At 49.2% G+C, this 25503-nt stretch overlaps 1 protein-coding gene across 1 annotated transcript in view; it reads left to right on the forward strand.

Moving 5' to 3' along the window:
- The window catches only part of EPHB2 (EPH receptor B2), a 166907-nt gene that overhangs the window by 94437 nt on the left and 46967 nt on the right, over window positions 1–25503 (forward strand). The window contains exons 3-4 of the mRNA XM_007935686.2: window positions 13663–13818; window positions 14984–15319. Of these exons, the coding sequence (XP_007933877.2) occupies window positions 13663–13818; window positions 14984–15319 (492 nt within the window). The remainder of the gene's footprint in view (window positions 1–13662; window positions 13819–14983; window positions 15320–25503) is intronic.

Raw genomic sequence — 25503 nt, forward strand, 5'->3', positions numbered from 1 at the left:
GGAAGATTCCTGTCCACCCCTCCTGTCAGTAGCCCCTCCTCTTGCCTTCTCCATCAGGATCTGGTCAACTGCCTACCAGCAGCCACACAGCACTTGGAAATGTCCTTAATTGCTTCACCAGAGTGGGGAGTCACCCTGCAGGCAGATAATTAAAAAGTTCAGAGCTTGATTAATTGGGAGGAAATTGGAGGAATGGGGCTGCCTGCTGGGCAGGCGGGAGCTCTCAGCCCCCACTGTGGGGGAGCTGGGATGGTGTGAAGGGAGGCAGGCCAGAGCCCTGGCTGGGGACCTGACATCAGGTCCCAGGGCTAGAGGGGCCCAGCCACAAAACACCCCTCATTCGTCTTTGTGGGTTGTGGGGTTCAGTATCTGGCTCTTCTAAGAGACTGTAGGCTCCACTCATCCCTCCTCCACCCCACACTGATGTCAGAGGATCCAGTGGTCATGAACATTCTGAACCCTGGGCCTGAGGGACCACGACCTTCTAGTCTGTCATTCAGCTGTTATGGGGTGCCCACTCTGTGCCAGGCAGTGAGCAAGGCAAGTGTGGTGGCTGCCCTCATAGGGCTAACAGTTGGTAGAGATAAGGTAGAGAGATAGCTGTTAATCAAATGCTAAGAAGGAAGAAGGCAGGGTGCCTTGAGCCATTACAGAGCAGGGGGAGGAGTTCTGGGGATCTCTGACAGGCTTGAGGGGCACTCCACACACATGCTGAGTAACCCTAAGCACAAGATTCCACCTTTCTGGGCCTCAGTCACTCAATCAATCAACAAACACTTTCTAAGGGCCTCCTGTCTAGCACCCCTGGGCCAGATACAAAGATGCAGGCATCCCCCACACAAAGCCTGATGGAGGGAGGCAAGACAATTGCAATTCTGTATAATCAGTAAAGCCCTGGGTGCTTCAGGACCACAGGAGGGAGGCCCAGAACCCAGCCCTGGTATAGGGTGGCATCCTAGGAGAAGGACCAAAAGGCAATTTAGGGTGGAGGTGAGTTTGGTGGGTAGAAGGAGTTAGCCAGGCTGGAGCTGGGGCAGCATTTCAGCAGAGAGAATGAACTAAGCACAGGCCCAGAGGAGAGACCAGGCTCAGGGAACTGGAAGCCACTTGCTGTGACTGGAGCCCAGGGTATGACTGGCACCATGGAGGAGAAGCATGAGCAGGTTGCACTCTCCCCATAGGCACAAGGGAGCCATTGAAGGGTCTTGAGCAAAGGAGTGAAGTAGACAGATGGCTAGCATGGTGGTTGGCCTGGAGAAGCCCTGGGTTCACTCTTCAGGCAATGGGAGGCGTGTTAATACAGCTCCTGCTGCTGCCTTCTGACTTCTGTCATCCTGCCAGCTGCTGGCAGGGTGCCACAGAGCTCGGGTCCCTGCAGGGGTAGGCGGGGGGAGCCGGGGCATGTAGGCAAGGCCAAAGGGAGGCAGGGATGACTGACATCCTCTGGGTGGTCCCAGTGGGAGTCACCACAGTAAGGGGATGACCCTGAGGCCCTCCTTGGACTTAGCATGGCTGGGCAGGGCCCCCTTCTCAGAGACTAGAGAGGGAGGAGTGGGGTAACCAGGCAGGAGAGGCCCCCTTCATCCAGTAGGGACATGATAAACCTCAGGGACAAGTGTTTTAGAAGGAACGTGAGCTGTGGAGGCACACTCCTCTGCCCTAAGTCTCTGAATGACTTGAGGGACTTCCTCTGAGTCTCAGTTTCCCCATCTCTAAAATGGAGATAACACTTCCCACTGCACTGTAAAGGAGGTCATGGGGGTAGAAGCTCCTGGCCCAGCACCCGGCACATCATTGGCACACATCGGTTACAGGCTCCATTCTCCATTCCAGAAGCTGGCTGCCTGCTTCTAGTGCTGCTTGCCTGTGGCACCAAGGACCAGGCAGGCTGCCCAGCCCGGCCCAGGGGAATGGACTCTGCTGGGTTAACCTCAGCAGCAAAAGCAGGAAGCGTGCAAAATGCAAAAGCCACTTTGCATGAGGCAAGCCCCAAAACCACCCACCCAGCCACAGGAACACCACAAGCACAGCCCTGACATGTGCCCAGCACAAGCCCCTGCAAATAAGCCAATCAGCGTTTCCCCACTTTGAGAACTCAGGACTCAGGGTTGGATGCCTGAGCCCGCCCTCGCTGAAAGGGGTCATACAGATGGCTCTAGCCAGCATTGTCCTTTGACAGGTAGACCTGAGGCCCAGAGTGGCAGGAAGGGGCCCTGGGCTACAGAGCCAGGGGCCACAGAGAGCCCAAGCCCCCAGCCTCCCTTCTCTGGGCCAGGATGCTTCCCTTTCTGACCTGAACCCAGAACCTCCCAGGGATCCCAAGGCAGGGAAAAGGAAAAGTTTGAAGTTTGTACCTCAAACCCGGCATTCTGATCCCAGACCCCGACTCCCTGCACCTACAGCGTCTAGCCTGGTTAAAGGAAGGAGTTCAAGCCATCTGCTCAATTGTAGCTTTCCTATGGGCAGGGCAAAGGCCTTCTGTCTAAATGGCCCAGTGCCTGGCACATTGTAAGGGCTCAGTAACTGCCTGTTGAATAAATTTCTAACTCACCATCTCCCCAGCTGGTCCTGAACTCCTAAAGCCAGGGACTACGTCTTCTTCATCTCTGTGTCCCCAGAACTCAGCATAGAGTGAGTGGTGAGTTGAGAATGAATGAAAATAACAATAGCAAACATTGTATAGCACTTACCATGAGCCAGAGCTTATATTAACTCATTCAGTCTTTCCAATGGATATAAAGTCAGTATGTCCTCATTGTATAGACAAGGAAAGTGAGGCAGAGAGATGTTAGGTAACTTGCCTGTGTTCACACAGTTAGCAAGAGGCAGGACTGGGATTCAGTCCTGGCAGCCAATTCCACAGTTCATGCCTAGGTTCAGTTTCATCAAACCTCCTACTCAAGTTCTTGAGCCAGACCTCAACGAGCAAATCTTTTTGGATACTCCCTCTACCTAGAATCACAGACAGAGCCCTCTGGTCTACGGGACCCCCAGGAAGACAGAGAGAGACTTCTTCTCAGCCGAGGCCTAGCACCTTGGACCTGACCAAGCAGCTGACTCCTCCGTGGCATCAGTTATGTCTGGGATTAAGCTGGAGTCTCTCTCTGGGAAGAAAGAAGGTAGCAGAAGCAACAGACCAGCTAGGGAAGCTTCAAGGATCACCCAGTGCCAATTAGCGTCCCTACCATGCCAGGCCCAGATGGAGCCTTGCCTCGGCCTGACTCCAGGCCCACTCGGTCAATTATCACCTATCCCTGGAGCACAGGGGGCAGCCGGGAGAAAATCTGTTTCCCCATAATCCTCCCTCCCCTGGGCTGGCTGCCATCCCTGCCCCTGAGTTGCCTGTCCAAAGACTCTGGGCAGCTGCAGGAGGTGGGTACTGGCTGCTTTGGGCCCCAATTCCCAGGTTTGGGGGCCATACTTTGCCCCAACCTCACTGACCCCATCCCCTCAGTGACCTGGCAAGAGGGTCTCAAGCCCTGATATCCAACCACTCAATGACTTGCATATCCAGTAGCATTTGAGCATAAGGTCTTTGGAATCATAAAGACCTGAATCAGACCCCCACTCTGCTATTTACTTGGGGTAGTCACTTCACCTGCTCTGAATCTCAGTTTCCTCATCTGTAAAAACGGGATGATAATGGTACCTATCTCAGAGAGTGATCATGTGAATTTAGTGAGAGAATCCATGTAAAGTCCTTAGCACTTGGACTGGTGCCTGCAAAACTCATAATAAATGGGAATTATTATTGTTTTTACTTGCCAGATGAGTAATAATAGTAGTTAACATTTATATGGCACTTGCTGTGTATTCTAAGCACTTTGTGTGTATTAACCCATAGATCCTTGCCCTCAAATTGTTGACTGTCCAATTGGGAAGACAGACTTGCTTTCATTCGGCAGACTGAATTGACTAAGCACCTACTACATGCCAGACCCTGTACTAGGTGCTAGAGATGTAGAGATCAAAACCCCAGCCCCTACAAAATTCACTGATAAAGTACAACAGTAAGTGGCATATGGTCCAAGTCCAGTGGTGAGCAGGAGCTGGCTTGCAAGAGCAGAGTGTGCATGCTTCTCTGCCTAACTCCATGTTCGATGACCTCATGTTGGTAGCTTGAAATTTTACCCTGATGAGAGTATTTACACCACAGAAATTGGCAAAGACAACAAATTAGGGCAATTTCTTTTTCAGACAGCTGGTTTACCAGCACACCAGTGCACAGGGAGCACGTATCTTATATGCTGTAGTGGAAATGTGAGCTGAATGCTGTGGACAGCACAGGAGAATGGAGGGCAAGTGTCCCAGAGGTGTACACATCAGATTCACCACCCTGGGAGTAGGAAGATGGAGGAGAAGGGTATTTGCACAGAGGGACCAGTGTGTGTGTAAGCCTGGAGACCTCAAAGACAGCCAGGGCCGCTAGGGATCTGCAAGCAGACAAGAGAGCCACCGGGTAAGGCTAGAGAGATGTACAGTACAGTGGCTGACTTTCTGGCTTGCCTGGGCCTCAGAAAGTTCCCAGGATACAAAGCTTCCAGTTTCAAAACTGAACAGTCCCAGAAGAACCAAGACAGTTGGTCATCGTAGTAGACAGGCCCCCTGGGCAGGGTTGTGAGGAGAGAAAATGACAGGTTGGGGATAGAGGAGAGGAGTCCTCAAAGACCCTAAGAGAGAAAAGCGGAAAGAGAATCTGAGGATCAAGTAGTGGCCTGACAAAATGGAGGTGATAATTGTGGTTCCAAACATGGCATTTACTTGGTTAAGTGTTTTCACACCCACTTTCTCATCTGATTCTCACTATACCCTGCAAGGGGCATATGTGTTCATTCAACAAGCATACACTGAGCACCTGCTATGTTCCCACCGCCCTGCTAAGGGCTGGGGGACCAGGAAGAGGCAGACAAACTATGCCTCTTGCCCTCCCCTGGAACTTCCAGTGCAGGGAGGGGGCGAGGACAACACGCAGGTTGACAGACTGCTTTCCAGTACAGGCAGCCTCTGATTTACGATAGATTCGAGTTATGGCAAACCACACTTAGGACCATCTGTTTGTTTTGTTTTTGTTTTTTTTATACATCTTATCATTAGTAATATTTACTCCATACAATCAATGTTGCAGCGTGTAATTTGCTGATGTTATTCTCAGATGTTCACTCACAGATGTTCAAAGACAAAGATCAGATTTATAAAGATACTGATAATGAAAGGCAATAATACTGAAAACTAAACAAAAACAAAAGATATTCAACTTACATCAAGACCAATTTATGACAGTTGTCAGAAGGGGATTCCATCATAAGTCAAGGACTACCTGTATAATTACAGACGGCACAGGAAACAAACAAGGAACTGAGGCACTGAGGGAGAACAGCTTTAACCAGGGTGGTCAGGGATGGCCTCTTGGAAGAGGTGACATTAAAGCTGGGGCCCAAGAGTTGAAAAGGACCATTCCAGGCCAAAGGACCAGCATGGCCAAAACCCTTAATGAAAAACAGACTGCCGGCCGATGGACTGGAAAGGGGCTCCTGTGGGCTGGAGCACAGTGAGTTGAGGTGGGATGGCAGGAAGCAAGCAGGGACACCGTCCGGGCTGACCTTGCAGGCCTGCTGTGCCAGGGTTGTTGTTTGCTGCTCTCAGGTTGGCTCCCACTCGTGGCAACCCATTTACAACTGAACAAAACATTGCCTGTTCCTACAACATCCTCAGGTCCATCACTGTAGCCACTGTGCCCATCCACCTCACTGAGGGTCTTCCTCACCCTCACCTCTTCTGCACCTAGCATGATGTCCTCCTCCAGCAGTCTGTCCCTCCCAATGATATGTCCAAAGCATGGGAGTCATGCAATATTCTATTGTGATTCACAGGATTTTCATGGCTGATTTTCAGGAGTAGATCACTAGGCCTTTCTTCCTGGCTATTGTTGTTTGCTGTCTATTTGATTCTGACTCATGGAGAGCCCATGTGTGCAGAATAAAACTGTTCCACAGGGTTTTCAGGGCTGTGAACTTTCAGAAGCTGATCACCACCAGGCCCATCTCCTGAAATGCCGCTGGCTAGATTTAGACTGCCAATCTTTTGGCTGATAGTTGAGCGCTTAACCATTTGCACCACCCAGGACATCACACCTTCTTAGTGTCTTTTGATCAGGAAGCTCTACTGAAAACTGTCCAACATGAGCAACCCAGCATCAAAGCAACACACAACACACAAAAACATGCAAACTACCACAAACAAACTGATGGACAGCAGTGAGAGCCAGGTTTGGTGCTTGGATTTATTTTAGTGCAGTGAGGGCCACTGTGAGTTTAAGAGGTATGGTGGGTCTGATTCATTTTAAACAGATCACTCCAACTACTGTGTAGAAAAGGATTGGGGGTGGAGAGCGGCTGTGGAGACAAGAGTGGAAGCAGGGAGACCCTCCAAGGGCTCTTGCTCTCCTCTCTACAAAGCAGGTATCGTCAGCTTCTTTTCCTGAAGAGGAGACTGAGTCTCAGAGAGGAGAGGAGACCAGCCCAGCCCACACTCCTGTCAGCCACACAGCCGTTGAAGTCTGTGTCTTCAGTTCTCATTGTTTGCTTTGCAAGAGTCTTGTGTGACACTCAGAGCACCTTCCCAGCACCATCTGTGCAAAGCCCGAAGACCTAGCCCAGAAGCTGGGAGCAGTGTGCGCTTTAGGACATTGTGGATGGGCAGCTGCCTCAGACCTCTTACCTGGGGGTGAAGAGGTGGCTGATGGGAGCTCAGGCTCCCGAACACCCCACAGTACTGCAGGCCACAGAGCAGACCTCGGTTCACAATCTGCCTCTGCCACATCTGTCCCTTCTCTCTGGACTGCAGTTTTCTCAAATGTCAAATTAGAGAATTAAGCTGGATGTTCTTCCAGCTCCTCATTCATTTATCCATCACCCACTGCTTGGCTACTGGGAACCTGGTATTGTATTGGGAGTTTACAATCCAGCAAGGGAGACAGATTCATAAATAAGGAGTTTAATAGGCATCTAATCCCTGCCTGAGGGCTGAGGGAGGACTTACCTAGAAGAGGTGTTGCCTGTTCTGAGTCTTAAAGGGGTGTATGAGTTTACCTGATGATGAAGTACTGGAGGGAGGGCATTCCAGGCAACAAGGGCGGGATGGCAGAGGCCAGAGGAACAGGGATGGGCTGGGGCAGGCACTGCATGCAGGGGAATGTGAGGGAGCATCAGGTGCAAGGCAGTGAGGTTCCAGAGGTGGGCTGAGTTCAGTTCCCCTGGAACCCCTGGGGGCCCTGAGGAGTTTGAACTTCCCATGGTGATGAGGGACCATTGTATTTTTCTTTTTTTAATGGAAGCTTTGTTGTTGTTGGGTGCCCTTGAGTCAGCTCCAACTCATGGCGACCTTAAGGATGTATAACAGAATAGAATAGTGCTAGTCCTGTGTCATCTTCATGGCTGTTGGTCTGTTTGGGTCCATTGTTAAGGCCACTGTGTCCATCCATCTCGTTGAGTGCTTCACTCATTTTTGCTGACCCTCTCTTTTCCCAGCCATGATGTCATATTCTACCACTTGGTCTTTCCTGATGACATTTCTGAAGTATGAGAACCTAATCTCACCATCCTCTCTTCTAAGGAAAATTCTGGTTATATTTTTTTCTAGGACAGATTTATTCATTCTCTTGACAGTCCCTGGTATATTCAATATTCTTCACTGACACCACAATTAGAATGTATCAATTCTGCTTCTGGCTTCATTGTCCAGCTTTTGCATGCATATGAGGTCATCATGGGTAGGTCAGGTGCACCTTAGTCATCAAAGTGACATCTTTGCTGAAATAAAATTCATATACCATACAATTCACCCATTGCAAGTGTACAATTAAATGTTGTTTTGTATATTCACAGAGCTGTGCAATCATCACCTTAATTTATTTTAGAACATTCCATCAAACCAAAAAGGAACCCCGTACCCCATTAACAGGCACTCCCCATTCCCTCATCCTCCCCCAAAACCAAATCAAATGTACTGCTGTCGAGTTGGATCCAACTTATAGCGACCTCTCCTTGGGTTTCTAAGGCAGCATCACTACAGAAGTAGATTGCTCAACCTTCCTTTCAAGGAGTGGCTGGTAGCTTTGAACCACCAGCCTTCTGGTTAGCAGTCAGATGTCTTAGGCACTACGCTACCAGAGCTCTCCCCAGCCTCCCCAGCCCCAGGCAAACACCAGTCTACTTTCTGTCTTTCTAGCTTTGCCTATTCTGGACATTTTGTATGGATGGAATTACACACTATGTGGCCTTCAGTGTCTGGCTTCTTTCATGCAGCATCATGTTTTCTAGATCCTTCCATGTGGCATGTGTCTACATGAAGTATCATTACTTCATTCCTTTTTAGGGCTGATTAATAGTCTGTTGTATCCCATCATGGATTTTTAAGTGAAGCAAAAAGGTTTGCACTTTAGAAAGCAAGAGACCAGGTAATGGTGAGGAGCTAAAGAGTAATGAGGAAAGCCTTCTTGAAGACGCGTTCGGGGGAGTCTGAGAGAGAGCCAGGGCATGGTGAGGATGGGGCAGCCAGGAAGAAGGTGCAGATGGAGAGGCTGGCACGGTGAGGAGGGGAAAGTGAGCAGCCACCCCCAGCCAGAACCAGGGAGTGCCAACAGATGGAAGAAGCGTGCTGAGCTGGGCACTTCCTGGAGCAGGAGCCAGGAGGATCCTGGTCTTGGGGCCAAAATCCTTTGGCATTAGGATAGTCCTAGACCCTTGCAGAAGCCCTGTGCCCCTATTCTTCAGAGGAGCAAACTGAGGATCAGAAAGGTTAACCACTTGACAAAAGCTAGGACGATTGCTTGCAAGTCTTACCTGCCCCAGGTGCCCTGGGCAGTGCCAAGATGGTGGGGTTGCCCACTTACCTGGCCATCAGGGGGAAAGGCTGATATTTAAGAACGTGAGAACAAGGGAGGGTGAGAGGACTTGGGGGCCCCAGAGCCAGTGTGGCAGAGCAAGAGCTGCCAATCCCTACCGGCTGACATTCAGGGACTGCAGACGCTAAGTCACTTAAAGGCAATGTTGTTGTTGTTGGGTACCGTTGAGTCAGCTCCAACTCATGGCATCCCCATGTCCAATACATCAAAACACTGCCTGGTCCTGCAGTGTCCTCACAATATTCTCTATGCCTGAGGCCATTGTCACAGCCCCTGTGTCAGTCCAACTCATTGTGGCTCTTCCCCTTTGTCACTGACCCTCCACTTTACCAAGCGTGACATCCTTGTCCAGGAACTGGTCCCTTCTGACAATATGACCAAAGCAGATGAGATGAAGTCTGACCATTTCCGCTTCTAAGGAGCATTCTGGCTGTACTTCCTCCAAGACAGACCTGTTGGTTCTTCTGGCAGTCCATGGTATTTTCAGTGTTCTTCAGAATAGTCAATTAAGGCACTATAATATGGTAGTTTTGCAAGTAGCCACCAGGATCAAGTCTCAACTTTGCCACTGTGAGCCCACATCCTTGGAAATCAACTTCACCTCTTTCTTGTTTTGTTCCCCATATGAAAATGGGAGCGATAACATTACCTCCACCATAGGGCTAGGTGAGGTTCATGTGAGCTAATACGTGTAAAGGGCTTGGAACAAGACCAGAGCTTAGTAAGTGCTCAGTGTCAGCCATTTTCCTATGTAGGCTCTGGAGCACTGGTTTCCCCATCTATACAAAACCAAAACCAAACTCACTGCCATCGAGTCAATTCCAACTCATAGCGACCTCCACTGGGTTTCCAAGGCTATAAACCTTTACGGAAGCAGACTGCCTCATCTTTCTTCCGTGGAGCAGCTGGTGGGTTTGAACTACTGACTTTTTGGTTAGCAGCCAAATGACTTGATCACTATACCACCAGAGCTCCTTTTCTGTACAATGAGGGTCATAGTGACTCCCCAAAGGCACTTACTGAAATCTTTACTGGTAGCACTGCAGCCTGGGTGGTGTCCTCTCTTTCCCCTCCCGTCATAACTCTGTAAGGGACCTCTGGTAACATAGTGGTTGAACATTTGGCTGCTAACAAAAGGTCAGCGGTTTGAACCCACTAGCCACTCTGGGAGAAAGATGAGGCAGTCTGCTTCCGTAAAGATTTATAGCCTTGGAAACCCTAGGGGGCAGTTCTGCTCTGTCCTAAAGGGTTGCTGAGTCAGAATCGACTTGATGGCAGTGCGTTTTTTTGTAGCTCTTTCAGGCCTGGGCTGGGGCTGGTTCTTCCCTGAGATCCCCACAGCATCTAGTCAGGTGCCTCAGCCAAGGTGGTGGCTGGTTAGGATGGCTGCCCTCTGCTGGCCCACCCTCTGGAAACTCACACTGAGAGGTAGACAAGGTAGGACCGTTTTCTATCCACTCAGAGGTGGGGTCGTTGTGAGTTGGATCCGACTCTACAGCAGTGGATTTGTTTTTTTGGTTTTGGGAGAGGCACTTGGCCTTGCAGGAGCCAGAGGACTGGTCTTTGGCTTATTTATTGAGCACCTACTACATACGGTGATCCCTGCAAGCCCTGGGATTGCAACCAAAGCCCTTCCTGACCCCAGGCCAGACACTGTGCTCATTGCACATAATCCTCACAGCCACTTTATGGAGTAGATACAGCTCAGAGAGGTCTGGCAACTTACCTAAGGTGACCCTGCAGAAAGGGATAATGGCTTAACACTGGAATTGTTCTAACCATTTTACATAAGTTAACCAATGTAATTCTCACAACAATAGATATTTTTGTCTCCATTTTACACATGAGGAAACAGTTTAAGTGACTTGCCCAAGGTCACTGTACTCTTAAGTGTTGCTGTTATGTGGCCCCGACTCATAGTGACCCCTCCTTGGGTTTCCGAGGCAGTATCACTACGGAAGTAGGATTGCCCAACCTTCCTTCCGAGGAGTGGCTGGTGGGTTTGAACCGCCAGCCTTCTGGTTAGCAGTCAAGTGCTTTAGCCACTACGCTACCAGAGCTCCTACTCTTAAGTGGTAGAGTAGATTTGCCAGGTAACATGTGTGCTTAACCACTATGTCTCATTGCCTTCTTATTTGCTATACTTCAAGAAGAATTTATGGAGCACCTGCTGAATGCCAGTTTCTGTGCCGGGGACAGGGGTTGCAGCTGTGAATCAAATGTGACTCCAGTTCCGGGGAAGCTCAGAAGAGCAGCCAGGAGGCCCCTAGATGAATAATTGTGGCAGGGGAGTAAAGCACTCTGAACCCAAGTGATGTAAGCACTGAGGAAGGCCACATCTCCACAGCTGGAGCTGGCTGGAGGGGTTAAGGAGAAGGAGTTTGCTAAGACTTGAAAACTTAGGGCTGAAAAAGTGGGTTAGAGAAATACATCTTCCCCATTTAAAGTCCCTAGGTAGTGCAAATGGTTAATGTACTTGGCTGCTAACCAAAAATGTGGAGGCTCAAGTCCACCCAGATGTACCTCAGAAGAAAGGCCTGGCAAACTACTTCTGAAAAAATATAATAAGCCATCAATAACATTATGGAGCACAGTTCTACTCTCACCCACAGGGAGTCATCATAAGTCTGAATTGACTCAGCAGCAACTGGATATTTGTTATGTTTCCCACTTAAGTATAAGGAAACAGATGCTCAGAGAGGTTGAATCATTTGCCAAAGATCACACAGCACCCAAGTATGGACTACATTCCAAGTGAGGGACTCAGACCTGCAGATGGTGTGGCCACATTACATCCCAAGGAAGAATTTACCCTTTGTAAAACTCTTCCCTTGCATCCTCTGATTTATGTTCTGCACAGTCCCCCAAGGCATCTCAGCAGAGATGGAATCATAAACTCCATTAGATGGAAGAAGATACTGACACTGGGAGAGGGTGAGGCCAGAAGAGGGACCCTAGCCCTTCTGTTTCCCAACCCAGGGCCAACGGAAAGGGGAAGATTAATTTGAACACATGCCCACACTGGCTATTGCTTTTAGTAGAAGTCTATGCACCAAGCTGCAGGATCCTGAGCAGGGAAGAAGAAAGCCACAGCACTCAGATTGCTGAATGCAGGCTGAGTGCAAACAGTGCCCCCCTTAGGCCCGCCCTGGTACTGCAGAGCCCTTTATTTTAATCCATAAACACCGACTATGGTAAGCACTGGGAGCTCTGGTAGCATAGTGGCTAAGGCACTTGACTGCTAACCAGAAGGCAGGCGGTTCAAACCCACCAGCCACTCCTCGGAAGGAAGGTTGGGCAATCCTACTTCCGTAGTGATACTGCCTCGGAAACCCAAGGAGGGGTCGCTATGAGTCGGGGCCGACTCGACGGCAAACACAACAACAACAACAACAACATGGTAAGCACTTGCCTGCTGACCAAAAGGTTGGTGCTTTGAACCCACCATCCACTTTGCAGGAGAAAGATTAGGCAGTCTGCTTCCATAAAGATTTACAGCCTTGGAAACCCTATGGGGCAGTTCCACTCTGTCCTATAGTGTCACTATGAGTCAGCATCAACTCAACAGCAACGGGTTTTTTTATAACTGCTACACCCACTGGGTGCCTATAATGTGCAAGGCCTCATACCATGTGCCTTACACACTTGTGCCAAATACTCACAATGGTCCTGCAGAAATGAGTCTTAGAATCATAATTTTACAAATAAGGAAACTGAGTCAGAATGGTTAAGTCACTTGTCTATCTCTGCACAGCTAGTTAAGTGGCTGGACAGGTACTCAAAGCCAGGTCTGTCTGATTGCAAAGCCCATGTTGTCTTCAGCTCCACCACATCACCTCTCTACATGCCTGCACTGAGCTAGGATTGGTTTTCTTTAATGTGACCATCTCAATTGTCTGGAACCCAAGAATCAGGGGCCAGCAGCCATTTTAAGACTGGAACTGCATCTGGGTACTGCACCAGACCTCTTCAGCTGCTCTCTAGACTAGATAAGGATGGATCCTAGAAGCTGTGGCACAGACAAGCTGGGGTAGGTGAAGAAGGATTGCTAGGGGACCCAGCTGAGCCCACAGACAGCTTCAAGAACAAGAAACTACATATGCTGGGACTCTGGTAGCGTAGTGCCTTAAGGCACTTGACTGCTAACCAGAAGGCTGGCGTTTCAACCCACCAGCCACTCTTCCCAAGGAAGTTTGGGCAATCTACTTCCGTAGTGATACCACTTCAGAAACCCAAGGAAGGGTTGCTGTGAGTCGGGTCTGACTCTACGGCACATAACAACAACAACAACTGGACATAGCTAGGACTACAGTAAGCCTAGAGACCCTAAGAACTTCAGGAAATGAATTTCCCAGCAGTAATGCTATGTGGTCCTTCCATGAGGCTACATGGGCCATGTGTAGCCCCTACTCAAGGCTACGTGACCCCATATGGCCCCTCCGTGAGGCTGCACAGCCCCTCCACGGTCCCTATGTGGTCCTTTCATGAAGCTACATGGTCCCTCTGTGAGGCTGCATGGCCCTCCATGAGGGTGCATGGCACCTCCCTGGGGCTGTGAGGCAGCTCTGTAAGGCTGTATGGCCCCCAATGATGCTGTGTGGCACTCTGTGATGCTGCATGGCCCTCCGTGAGGCTGCATCAGTTGCCTTCCCGTGAGGCTGCATGGCTCTTCTGTGAGGCTGTGTGGTCCCTCCATGCCTCGCGGCCTCTCTGAACCCTCACCTGGTTTCCCTGGTGACTCCCCTTGTCTTCTCTCCCAGGTTGCCCATCTGGAACCTTCAAGGCCAACCAGGGGGATGAAGCATGCACCCACTGTCCCATAAACAGCCGGACCACCTCAGAAGGGGCCACCAACTGTGTCTGCCGCAACGGCTACTATAGGGCAGACCTGGACCCCCTGGACATGCCCTGCACAAGTAGGTCCCAGAGCCCCTTGAGAGCCACACCTGACCAAGGCTACTGGCAGAAAAGATCAGGGTTAGACAGCTATCCAGTGATAGCCAGGCTTCCTAAGCGAGGAGCAGCCAGCTACCTGGTGGGAAGGGGATTGAAAACTGGTCAGAAAAGGACCATTCTGAGGCAGTCATGCAGCTAACACACAGACACCATGGAGCTGACATCTGGCTCCCTTCCCCCTTATGCTAGTCACACAGAGGATAAAGTCAAGGTCTTGATTCACAAAGCGACAGAGGGGGAGGGGAGACTTGGCAGGAGAAAATTCCACAATGAGGCTAGCGTCCAGGTGCTGTCTGTGGCACAAGAGATTGCCCAGTGTTCTAACCTGGCAGCAGCTGTCTGAATCCCAGGCCAGACTGCTCTAAGAAAGAGGTGACTAAGAGGGCAGTGTTACCCTGCATAGTCAGGAATGACATTCAACAACAAGTAACAGACAGCTGAGCCCAGTGGCTTAAACCATAAAGGTTTATTCTCTCACATCAAAGGAGCCCAAACAGAGGCAGCAATGGAATAGTAAGCTAGCTCCAAGAAGTCCTCTGGGACCAGGCTCTTGTCTCCTCTGCCATTCAAAGCGTGTGGTTTCTATCCTTACAGTCACTTCATAGTCCAACATTGTTGCTGAAGCTCCAGCCATCACATTCCTATTCTAGGCAGCAGAAAGGAAAAAAAGTAGAAATAGGACAAAGAGGCATGCTGCCTGTCTCCCTTTTAAAAAACAATCCCAACCACAACTTTTGCCATTTCAGTGTTCAGCACTTAATCACAAGGAGTCTGGGAAATGTAGTCTTTTAGCTAGACATATTGCAATCTCAAATAAAGTCAGAGTCTATTATAATGAAGAAGGGAAAACTCATATTAGGAAGGCATAATTCCAAACACAAAAAGACCATCCCCGGTAACAGACATTAAGGAGATCAGAGTTCAGGGCAAAAGTTTAAGCACAGGAGCAATAGCATGAGAGTTATATTCTAGAAATGTCTCTCTGGTGAGTGAAGGGAAAAAAAAAAAGATTTGGAGAGGAAGCCTTTTAGAAGGCCTGGGCTGGAGCCAGGGCAGTGGGCACAGGTCCCTTGGGAAACAGTGCCCCCATACCCTCCACTGACCAGCACCTCTCCCCCACCCCAGCCATCCCCTCTGCGCCTCAGGCCGTGATCTCTAGTGTCAACGAGACTTCACTCATGCTGGAGTGGACCCCACCCCGTGACTCAGGAGGCCGAGAGGACCTCGTCTACAACATCATCTGCAAGAGCTGTGGCTCAGGGCGGGGGGCCTGCACCCGTTGTGGGGACAACGTGCAGTACGCACCACGCCAGCTGGGCCTGACGGAGCCTCGCATCTACATCAGTGACCTGCTGGCCCACACACAGTACACTTTTGAGATCCAGGCCGTGAACGGCGTCACAGACCAGAGCCCCTTCTCGCCGCAGTTCACCTCTGTGAACATCACCACCAACCAAGCAGGTAAGCACTTCAAATGCAGGCTCAGAGGGGTGCCCCGTCATGCTGTGCCAAATGGGTATCCTGCCAGCCCTCATTAAAGACTCCCTTTTCAAAGGCTTTTCATGTGCTCCAGCCACCTGAGAGAGTAAGTGTTACCTCTCCATTATAGCAGCATTTAGAATAATTGCTTCCATTTTTTGAGTACATATTAAGGTGAAAATTAAGCTGCTGTAACAAAAAGACCCTGTGCTCAATGGCTTAAAGAACACAGAGATGTATTTCCCTCTCATGTAATGGTCCAGTGAGCCCCTGGGTGATGCAGATGGTTAATGCACTCAGCTGCTAACTGAAAGGTCAGAAGCTCGAGTTCAACCCAGAGGTGCCTTGGAAGAAAGACCTGGTGATCTACTTCTGAAAAATCAGCCACTAAAATCCTTATGGAGCATTGTCCTACTCGGACACACATAGGGTTGCTATGAGTTAAAGTCAACTCAACAGCAATGGGTTTCAGCTGGGTTTGGTTTTTTTTTTTTTTTGTGACAGGTCAGAGGTGAATAGTTCAGATGAGCAGAGTAGCCCTGATCCAGTTTGAGATTTGGGGACCCAGATCCTTCTGCCATGTTGTTTTAGCAGCCACCATGCTTCTCACCGACATGGTTAATGCTGGACCATGGGCATGTCTATGCTATAGCCTATAGGAAGGGGAAGAGGGAGGATCCAGGGCAGTGATAATGTTCTAAGCTAATTGGTCAGAAGCATCACCCATCACTTCTGTGTACCTTCCATTGAGAAGAACCTGGTCACATGGCCTCACTGAGCCCCAAGGGAAGCTGGGAAATGTAACCTCTCACTGGTCAACCATTTGCCTAGGTGGTGGTGCAACAGTTAAGCACTCAGCTTTTAACTGAAAAAATTGGTGGTTCAAACCCACCTAGTGGTTCCACAGGATTAAAACTTGGCAACCTGGTTCCTTAAAGATTATAGCCAAGAAAACCTATAGAGCAGTTCTACTCTGTCACATTGGATTGCTGTGAATCAGAATCAACTGGCAGCACCCAATAACAATAAGCCTCTATCACCACAGACGATTAGGAGGCAAGTTGTGATGGACATCCAGCAGTTTTGACAAGTGCTTTCTTTGAACCTCAGCCCACTCTCATCTAACTCCAGCAGAACTCTTCTCCCTAAGCTCACCCTTAATCCTTTCTGTGACCCCACATCTCCTCCCACCGTCCTCCCTGCTTCACCTCACAGCACAACTTCTCTGAAGAGTTGCTACACAATATAGTCATGCCCGACCCCTACCCCAGTTTTCCTTTTGGCCACTCCAGTTGGCCTTCCAGCCCACCATCTGAGATCCCCATGTGACCAGATGCAGAAAACACTTCCTAGAAGTGCCATTGTTCTTAGCTCCCCACAACAAGCCATACAAGTGGCCTCTCCTCCCGGATGGAGCTCTGGTGGCATAGGGTTAAAGCATTCAGCTACTAACCAGAGGTCAGTGGTTCAAACCTACCAGCTATTCCACGTGATGAAAGATGAGAAGAAGTCTGCTTTTGTAAAGATTTACAGCCTTGGAAACCATATAGGGCAGTTCTAGAGGGTTGCTATGAGTCAGAATCAACTCAGTAGGAATGGGTTTCCTGCCTAAAACCCTGTCTTCCGTGGCCCACACCTGGCTGGTTTTCCTGCTGTAACCCTAACTGTTCTGTTTTCAACCTCACCTACCTCATTTCCTGTGAGAATGTCAGAACCTCTCAGCCCTCACCCAAGCTTCTCTCCCTGAGCTTTCTCCATCCCCCCATGGCTTCAGCTCCCATCCACCAGCCTGGACCTCCCCTCTAAACACCAGACCATGCACCTAACATCTACTCAACAAGTCTACTTGGATATTTCAGTGCCTCTAAGGCTTAAACTCAACCCTTGATCTCTCTCCCCTGCAAAAAAATAAAAATAAAGCCTGTTTCTCCCTCAATCTTGCCCACCTCAGTCAACTCTACCATCATCCACTGGTCCAGTTCAGAGGCCCAGGAGCCACCATCAGCTCCTCCCTCTCCCTCAGCCTATATGGATTCAGTCGCCAAGACCTTTGATTTCATACCCATAATGCCTTTCCCAAGTGACACTCCATCTCAGCACATGTGTTGTAGCTTAGGAGCCCTTTGTCTGTTTTTAGAACCACTGTCAACCACATGTTAGATAAAGCATTGGTAGTTCAGTGGTAGAATTCTCGCCTCTCGTGGGGAAGACCTAGGTTCAATCCCCGGCCAACACACCTCATTCGCAGCCACCACTCACCTGTCAGTGGTGACTTAGGTGTTGATGTCACACTGAACTAAGTTCAGCTGAGCTTCCAGACTAAGACAGACTAGAAAGCAAGGCTTGATGATCTACTTTTGAAAATCAGCCAAAGAAAACCTTATGAATTACCACGAACACTATTCCATCCACAGGTTCCATTTTGCATGCAATCAAGCTGGGAGCCAACTTGGCAGCAGCTAACAACCACATCTGCCACATACCTGCCTCTTTGGCCTCCTTACCTTTTGGTCTCTAATCTGTCCTTCTTGGCAAAAGGGGCATTTCCCCAATGTTAATCTCCTCCCCACTTCTGTGTAAAGTTCGAGCTCCTTGGCCTAGCATTCAAGGCACTTCATGGTTAAGGCCAAGCTTAACTTTGCAACGCTGGCCACTCTACTCCATGCTCCAGTTCCCCAAACACACCAGCCCTTCTTGCCCTGGAGTCTTTGCTCATGGTATAGCCATGCATCCATGCTTCACATGAATAGCTTCTACCCATCCTACAGGCTTTAGCTTGGACATCAGCTTATCCATGAAGCCTTTGGATTCCCCAAGTAGGCTGACCCTGACCTTAGCACTTGCTGCCCACATCATCACCACCTCTCACTCTTCTGTCCCCTTTCCAGACTAAGCTCTTTGAGGACAGAGGGTGTGTCTCACTCAGCTCTGCGTCTCTGGTGGAACCTCCAGGAGGCCTGGCGTGGTAGGCACTCAATGAATGCTCACTGACTGGACGAAGAGGACCACAGGGGCCACAGGGGACCAGGACAATGCCAGGCCTCATCTTGCATCTTGCACATTAATGACCTTGAACTCCTTCCTCCCATAACCCCCACCAAAGCCCAGATGGGGTTTTCAAAACCAGGGTATCCAAGGAACCTTGCATGTGAGTGTGGATTGTTCATAGAAGACTGCTCAGGGAGTCTCAGCCTGTTAGTAGCAAGGGGCACCTGGTGAGGTCTGGAGCTGGAAGTCCCCGGGGCATGAAGATAGGGCAAAGTGTGGAAGGGAGGGGCTTCCAGAGAGCAGAGGTACAGTCCTCCCTTCAGAATTAAAAGGGAGAAGCAGTGAAAAATGAGGCCTGGGCTAAAAGCAGGGCCTCTGGGTTTAAATCATGGTTTTGCCATTTATGTGCTGTGTGACTTTAGTGTACTAGTCAGCTATTTTTGCAGTTATGCTATGTAACAAAAATACTCCACGACAATAAGCAAACACAGCAACAAACATGTATTTTTTCACTCTCAGTGGGTGAGTGAATCTATGGCTCAGCTGGGATTCAGCTAATTTTGGCCAGGCTCTCTGTGCTGGGTGGACTCTAGAATGTGGGCTGGGTTCAGTCTGACAATGTCTCTCTTCATTGTCCTTAAACCAGCAGCTACCCCAGGCTGGTTTCTCTCATAGTGGGTGGCAGGAGCACAAGTGGCCAACCATGCCACACCAGCACATTTAAAGCCTCTGCCTATGGTCCAGCCACTCATATTGCATCGGCCAAAGCTAGTCCTATGGGCAAGCCCAGCACCAGTGTACTCTGCCTACATGGTTGGGCCCTGCACAGTTACTTGGCAATAGGATATGGGTGCATAATCCTATTACAAGGAGGAAGAACTGGGATCATTAATCCAATCTACTGTTGTTGTCGTTAGGTGCCGTCGAGTCATCTCTGACTCGTAGTGACCCTGTGAGCAGCAGAATGGAACACTGCCTGGTCCTGTGCCAGCCACACAGTCCTTGCTGTACCTGAGCCCATTGTTGCAGCCACTGTGTCAATCCATCTCATTGAGGGCCTTCCCCTTTTTCATTGACCCTTCACTTTACCAAGCATATATCCTTCTCCAGGGAATGTTTCCTCTGACAACATGACTAAAATAGGTGAGACAAAGTCCGGCCATTCTCGCTTCCAAGGAGCATTCCAGCTGCACTTCTTCCAGGACAGATCTGTTAGTCCTTTTAGCAGTCCATGGTACTCTTAGCATTCTTTTCCAATACCACAACTCAAAAGCATCAACCTTTCTTCAGTCTTCCTTATTCATTGTCCAGCTCTCACATGCATAAGAGGCAGTTGAAAATACCATAGCTTGGGTCAGGCACACGTTAGTCTTCATGGAAACATCTTTGTTCTTCGTCACTTGAAAGAGGTCTTTTGCAGCGGATTTGCCCAATGCAATACATCATCTGATATCTTGACTGCTGCTTCCATTGGTGTCGATTGTAGAATAAAGTAGTATGAAGTCCTTGACAACTTCAATCTTCTCTCCATCCATCTTGAAGCTGTTTCAATTTGGACCAATCTAATCTATGACACTTGTGAAAATCTCTTTCTTCCTCTGGGCCTCAATTTCCCCACCAAATTGTTCATCGGAATTACAGTAATACCTGTGAAAGCCAAAACCTGTATAAGGCAGAACCTGTCAGAGAAGGAAAGCTCAAACATTTTCCACTACTAGAGACTGATAGAAAGGTGGTAACACTGCACCCTGTGAAAGGCAGAAAAGTTGCAAGACTCCAGAAGACAAGCAGTCCCATTGAATTCTGGCTTTCACAGGTTTCATTTTATTTAAGAGCTTTCCTGGAACACAGGTTCCTGGACCCCACCCCAGACCTGTGGGATCAGAACTCCAGGAGTGGGTCATGTTGTTGTTGTTAGGTGCTGTCTAGTCGGACCCGACTCACAGGGACCCCTCCTTGGGTTTCCGAAGCAGTATCACTACGGAAATAGATTGCCCAACCTTCCTTCCAAGGAGTGGCTGGTGGGTTTGAACCGCCAGCCTTCTGGTTAGCAGTCAGATGCCTTAGGCACCACGCCACCAGAGCTCCTAAGGAGTGAGACATAGGAATCTGTATTTTTAACAAGTGGCTCACTCAAGTCTTTCTTACCATCAGATAAGTTTCAAAAACTCAGATCTGAGTGAGTCTAAGCCCCTTTAAGGCCTCAAAGCCCTGAGGCTTTCTGGCTCATAACAACGCTTTCCCTCTTTGTTCCAAGCCCCGCTCTCTTAGGGATGCTCAGACCCCAGCTAGGGGCTGTGCAGCCACGCCACATCCTCACCACATTCTGCCCCTTTTCCAGAGAAGGAAACTGAGGCCCAGAGAGGGAGAGTCATTTATGCAAAGACCCACTAGTAGTGGCTTCAACTAGGATTTAAACCTGTGTTTAAACCATGACTCCAAGTCTAGACTGGACAAGACACAGTTCCTGTCCTTGAGGATTGATGCCCTGATCAGAGCATAACAACATCATACTAAATGAAGAGAAGATTGAAGTTGTCAGGAATTTCATTTTACTTGGATCCACAATCAACACCCATGGAAGCAACAGTCAAGAAATCAGACAACGTATTGCATGGGGCAAATCTGCTACAAAAGACCTCTTTAAAGTGTTAAAAAGCAAAGATGTCACTTTGAGGTCTAAGGTATGCCTGACCCAAACCACGGTATTTTCATTTGCATCATATCCATCCAAAAGCTGGACATTGAATAAAGAAGCCCAAAGAAGAATTGATGCATTTAAATTACGGTGTTGGCAAAGAATATAAATACACAGTGAGCTGCCAGAAGAACAATTGAATCTGTCTTAGAAGAAGCACAGCCAGAATTCGAGGATGGCAAGATTTTGTCTCACGTACTTTAGTCATATTATCAAGGGGGACCAGTCCCTGGAAAAGGACATCCTGCTTGGTGAAGGAGAGGGTCAGTGAAAAGAGGAAAACCCTCAATGACATGGATGGACACAGTAGCTGCAACAATGGGCCTAAACATAGCGATGATGTGAGGATGGTGCAGGACCAGGCAGTATTTTGTTCTGCTATACATAAATCACTATGAGTCAGAACCAACTTGATGGCACCTAACAACAGGGAGAGGAGACAGGACACAGAGTCTACATACAAAAAGGCATAAATGAGAGCTCAGGGAGGTGAGGGAGATCACAGGCAGGAGAGACCATTTCCTCCTCCTTCTTCTTCTTCTTGTCAGGGGAAAGGGCATGTCATGGAAGGCTTCCAGGAAGAGGAGGCATTTGAACTTGGAGAGGATTTCAACAAGCCAAAATGGAATTGTATGAGGAGGAAAGTGTCCCAGGTGGAGGGAGGTACAGGAGGCAGCTAGAGAGGGCTCCTCTTTTCTATTCCTTCTGAACACCAGGCCTCTCTTCCATGGGGACTTTGCACATACTGTTCCCCCTGCCTGGAATGCTATTCCCTCCACTCTTCCTTCACACCTTAGCTCATCTTCATTAACCTTCCTGACCTGATCAAACACCCCACCTCAGCACATGGCCCTCCAGGGCCCACAGTTAAGATTTGAGCCTTATGTCTTGAATCATTTATTTTCTGCCTCTCTCCCTCCACCATCACCATGTGGCGGCTGGAAATGAGTATGTTTTTTCTCCCCATGGCTTTCCCAGCACTTAGAGGGAGCACACCACAGTGAATGCTCAGTGAACATTTGTGGAAAGTTCAGAGAAGCATGGAGTGAGGCAAGGTGTGGCGAAATGTGATAAGGCTGAAAGACAAGGCTGGGGACTTGGTTTCCAGACAAGCACGTTAAGTGGTCGGTTTTAAACAGACCCTAAAATTTAATATATAAATATCCAGCTCAAGCCTTAAAAGGAGAAAGTATTTCTTTTGGGCAAGTGACTGAGCCTTGCTTGCAATCCCTTGGCTTCCACTGAGGCCAAGGCCATCTTCTGAGTTCATAAAGCTGCCATACAGCCTTCGAGCCACACTCTGACTCTCTAGAGCACCGTTCCACCCTTCACGAGTCACGCTCAGGGGCCCCCAGAGGAAGGAGGCTGACCTGGGTTGCATATCCCCACTTGAAAAGTGGAACAAACAGGGGCTGAGGAAGGTTAAGCAACTTGTCCAGAGCCACTCAGCTGGCAAGTGCCCAACCCAGAATTCAGGCTGTCCAGTGTCTGTGGGCTCCAGAGGGGAAGAGGAGAGAGGGAACACCTTAGAGAGGGCAGCAAGAGAGGCCTCTGAGGAGGTGGCATTTACGCTGAGATCCAATGACAAGAAAGAAACACCCATGAAGACATGGGAAGGGAGTGTCAGCATTTCAGCCACGCCAGGCTCATCCCTAAGGACTCTCCAGTATGCCCTCCAGGGCTGCTCCGGACACTGCCTGAGCCCTTCGGCATCTCACCCTGACAAGCTCTGAACAGTCTCACCTCTGCCAGGTTCCGGAGGGGGTGGGAAGAGATGGGAAGGGGCTGGGCTTTGGAATCAGGCAGATGAACCTGACTTTGAATCAAGCTTGGCCAGTTGCCAGTACGTGGCTTTGGATATATCACTTTGTCCTCCTCTGATCTCATCTTCCTCATGGGTATTTTCACCCTCCCCTTGCAGGACAGCTGTGATGATTTGAACGAATGCATGCAAGGTGCCTCACGTATTGCCTGGTCTGTACAGACTGGGCTTTCAGAACACCAAGGTCATTCTATAATCATTCCAGTCATGAAAATAGCCCACATTTGTCTGTTGCTTCCTACGTGCCAGGCACTGTTCTAAGCCCTTGGCGGTTAACCCTCACAACAGCACTGTGAGGTAGTTCCTAGCAGTATGCTGTTTTATAGGTAAGGAAACAGGTCCCTAGAGGTGCAAACAGCTTGTGCTCAGCTGATAACTGGAGAGTTGGTAGTTCAGACCTTCCCAACAGCACTGTGGAAGAAAAGCCTGTCGATTCACTTCCATAAGGATTAACTCATTGCTGTTGTGTCAATTCTGACTCATAATGACCTTACAGGGCTGAGTAGAACTAACTGCCCCATAGTATTTTCAATTCTGTGCCCTTTACACAAGCAGACAGCCACATCTTTCTCCCATGGAGTGGCTGGTGGGTTTGAACCACTGACCTTTAGGTTAGCAGCCGAGTGCTTACCCACTGCCCCACCAGGACTTCTCTCTGTAAAGAGTACATGAAACCCTGTGGAGCTCAGTTTCACTCTGTAACATATGGAGTCACCGTGAGTTGGAATCAACTTGATAGAGTGGCTTGGGTTTGGTTTATAGGTAGGGAAAGAGAGTTAAGTGACCTGCCTGCTGTCACACAGACAGTAAGTCAGTGACAGAGCCTGAATAATGACATCACTGGTTACCCAGGGAACCAGAGGTGGGGTGGGCTGGGCAGTGCATTGACCAGTTAAAAAACGCTCTGATCCTGGCTGGTTGTGTGGGAGGAAAGGCATCCATGCTAGACCCAGTAGCCTCTGCTCTTGTCTCAGCACAGCCCTTTCCAAGCTATGTGACGAGGCTTCATAGAGACCTTATTTCCTGAAGCCTCAGTTTCCTCACCTGCAAAATGGGCATTTAGTATTCCAGCTTAGCCAGACGGTTGTAGGGTTAGCAATAATGTACACGCAGCATATAGTAGGTAGAAAATCCACGGCAGCTAGGCTTGAGATAGAAGACAGTGGTGGTTCTCTGCTCGATTCTGATCTTGCACATGGGAGACCCAGATTCGGATGCTGACCAGTGCACACCACGTGCAGCACCACCACCTGTCTGTCAGCGGAGGCTTGCGAACTGCTAGGTTGCTGAACAAGTTTCAGCAGAGCTTCCTGACTAAGGCAGACTAGGAAGAAAGTCTTGGTGGTTTATTTACTTCTAAAATCAACTAGTGAAAACCGGTGGAACTCGACAGATCACAGCAGTCTTATCCACAACCGATCGTGGGGATCAGACAGCATTTCATTCATTGTGTGCAGGCTCAACAGCCCCCAACAACAGGATTAAGAAGAAATCAGAAGGTGCATTCGTTTCCTGTTGCTGCCGTACAAATTATCACAAGCTTGACAGCTTAAAACAACACCTATCTGTTATCTTACAGTTTTATAGGTCAGAGTTCTCACCAGGCTAAACTCAAGATGTCGCTGGTGCTGTTACTTCTGGAAGCTCTAGGGAATGATCTGTTTCTTGCTCATTGGGGCTGTTGACAGAATTCAACTCCATGTATTTTCAGGACTGAGGTCTCCGTTTCTGTGCTGTCAGTGGGGGACTGCCCTTAGCTCCTAGAGTCCTCTCTCCTATTCTGGCACCCAGTCCCCCTACAACTCAGAAACAGCAACAGTGTGTTGAATCCTTCTCACTCTGCAGCCTCTGGTTCTCTGACTCTCAGCTAGGTAGCGTTCTAAACGTCTAACGAGTCACGTGATGAGATTAGATCCACCTGGATAATCTAGGCTTATTAAGGTTTACACCTTAGTGAAAGGTTGTTCATTCAGACCCACTGAGTAGCTCTGCAGGAGTTAGGTCTGGAGATCTGCTCTCATAAAGATTACAGCCTAGAAAACCCTATGGGGCAGTTCCACTCTGTCACAGGGAGTGGCTGTAACTCAGGATCAACTTGATAGCACCTAACACCACCACCCACCTTAATCACATCCACACTGTCCCTTTGGCCAAGTAACCTAACATATTCACAGATTCCAGGGATTTGGACATGAGTATTTGTTAGAGAGGGGGCATTATTCTGCCTATCACAGACGGTAACATAAAGTCAAATTAAAACATACTGGCACTGGCAGAGGCCTGAAAGTTGACTTAATGCAACCACTTTCTTTACAGATGAAAAAACTGAGACCCAGAGAGGTTCCTAAGTGGCTGCCCAAGTTCACACTGTAGGTCCTTGGCAGGCCAGTCTCCAACACTCGGTCCCAGTCTCTGTCCATGACACCACTCCACGTGGCTTTCTCATGGAAAGACTTTCAACTTCCCGAAGCCCTTTCTGCCATCCTTGTTCTCCTCTGATCCTCCCGCCCTCCTGTGAGGCAAGCACACAATGGCTCAGTCCCTGGAACTGTCATGAACATGTACTCACCTACTTCTCTCCCAGGGGGCCGAGAGGATCAGAAAGAGATGGGCCAAGAGAGCCCCCAGTGAGGCTCAGACCTGGGGGGAGAGCCATAG

This window comes from Orycteropus afer, unplaced genomic scaffold (assembly GCF_000298275.1).
Source record: "Orycteropus afer afer isolate SDZICR_OR568_19922 unplaced genomic scaffold, OryAfe1.0 scaffold00031, whole genome shotgun sequence".
Taxonomy (NCBI): domain Eukaryota; kingdom Metazoa; phylum Chordata; class Mammalia; order Tubulidentata; family Orycteropodidae; genus Orycteropus; species Orycteropus afer.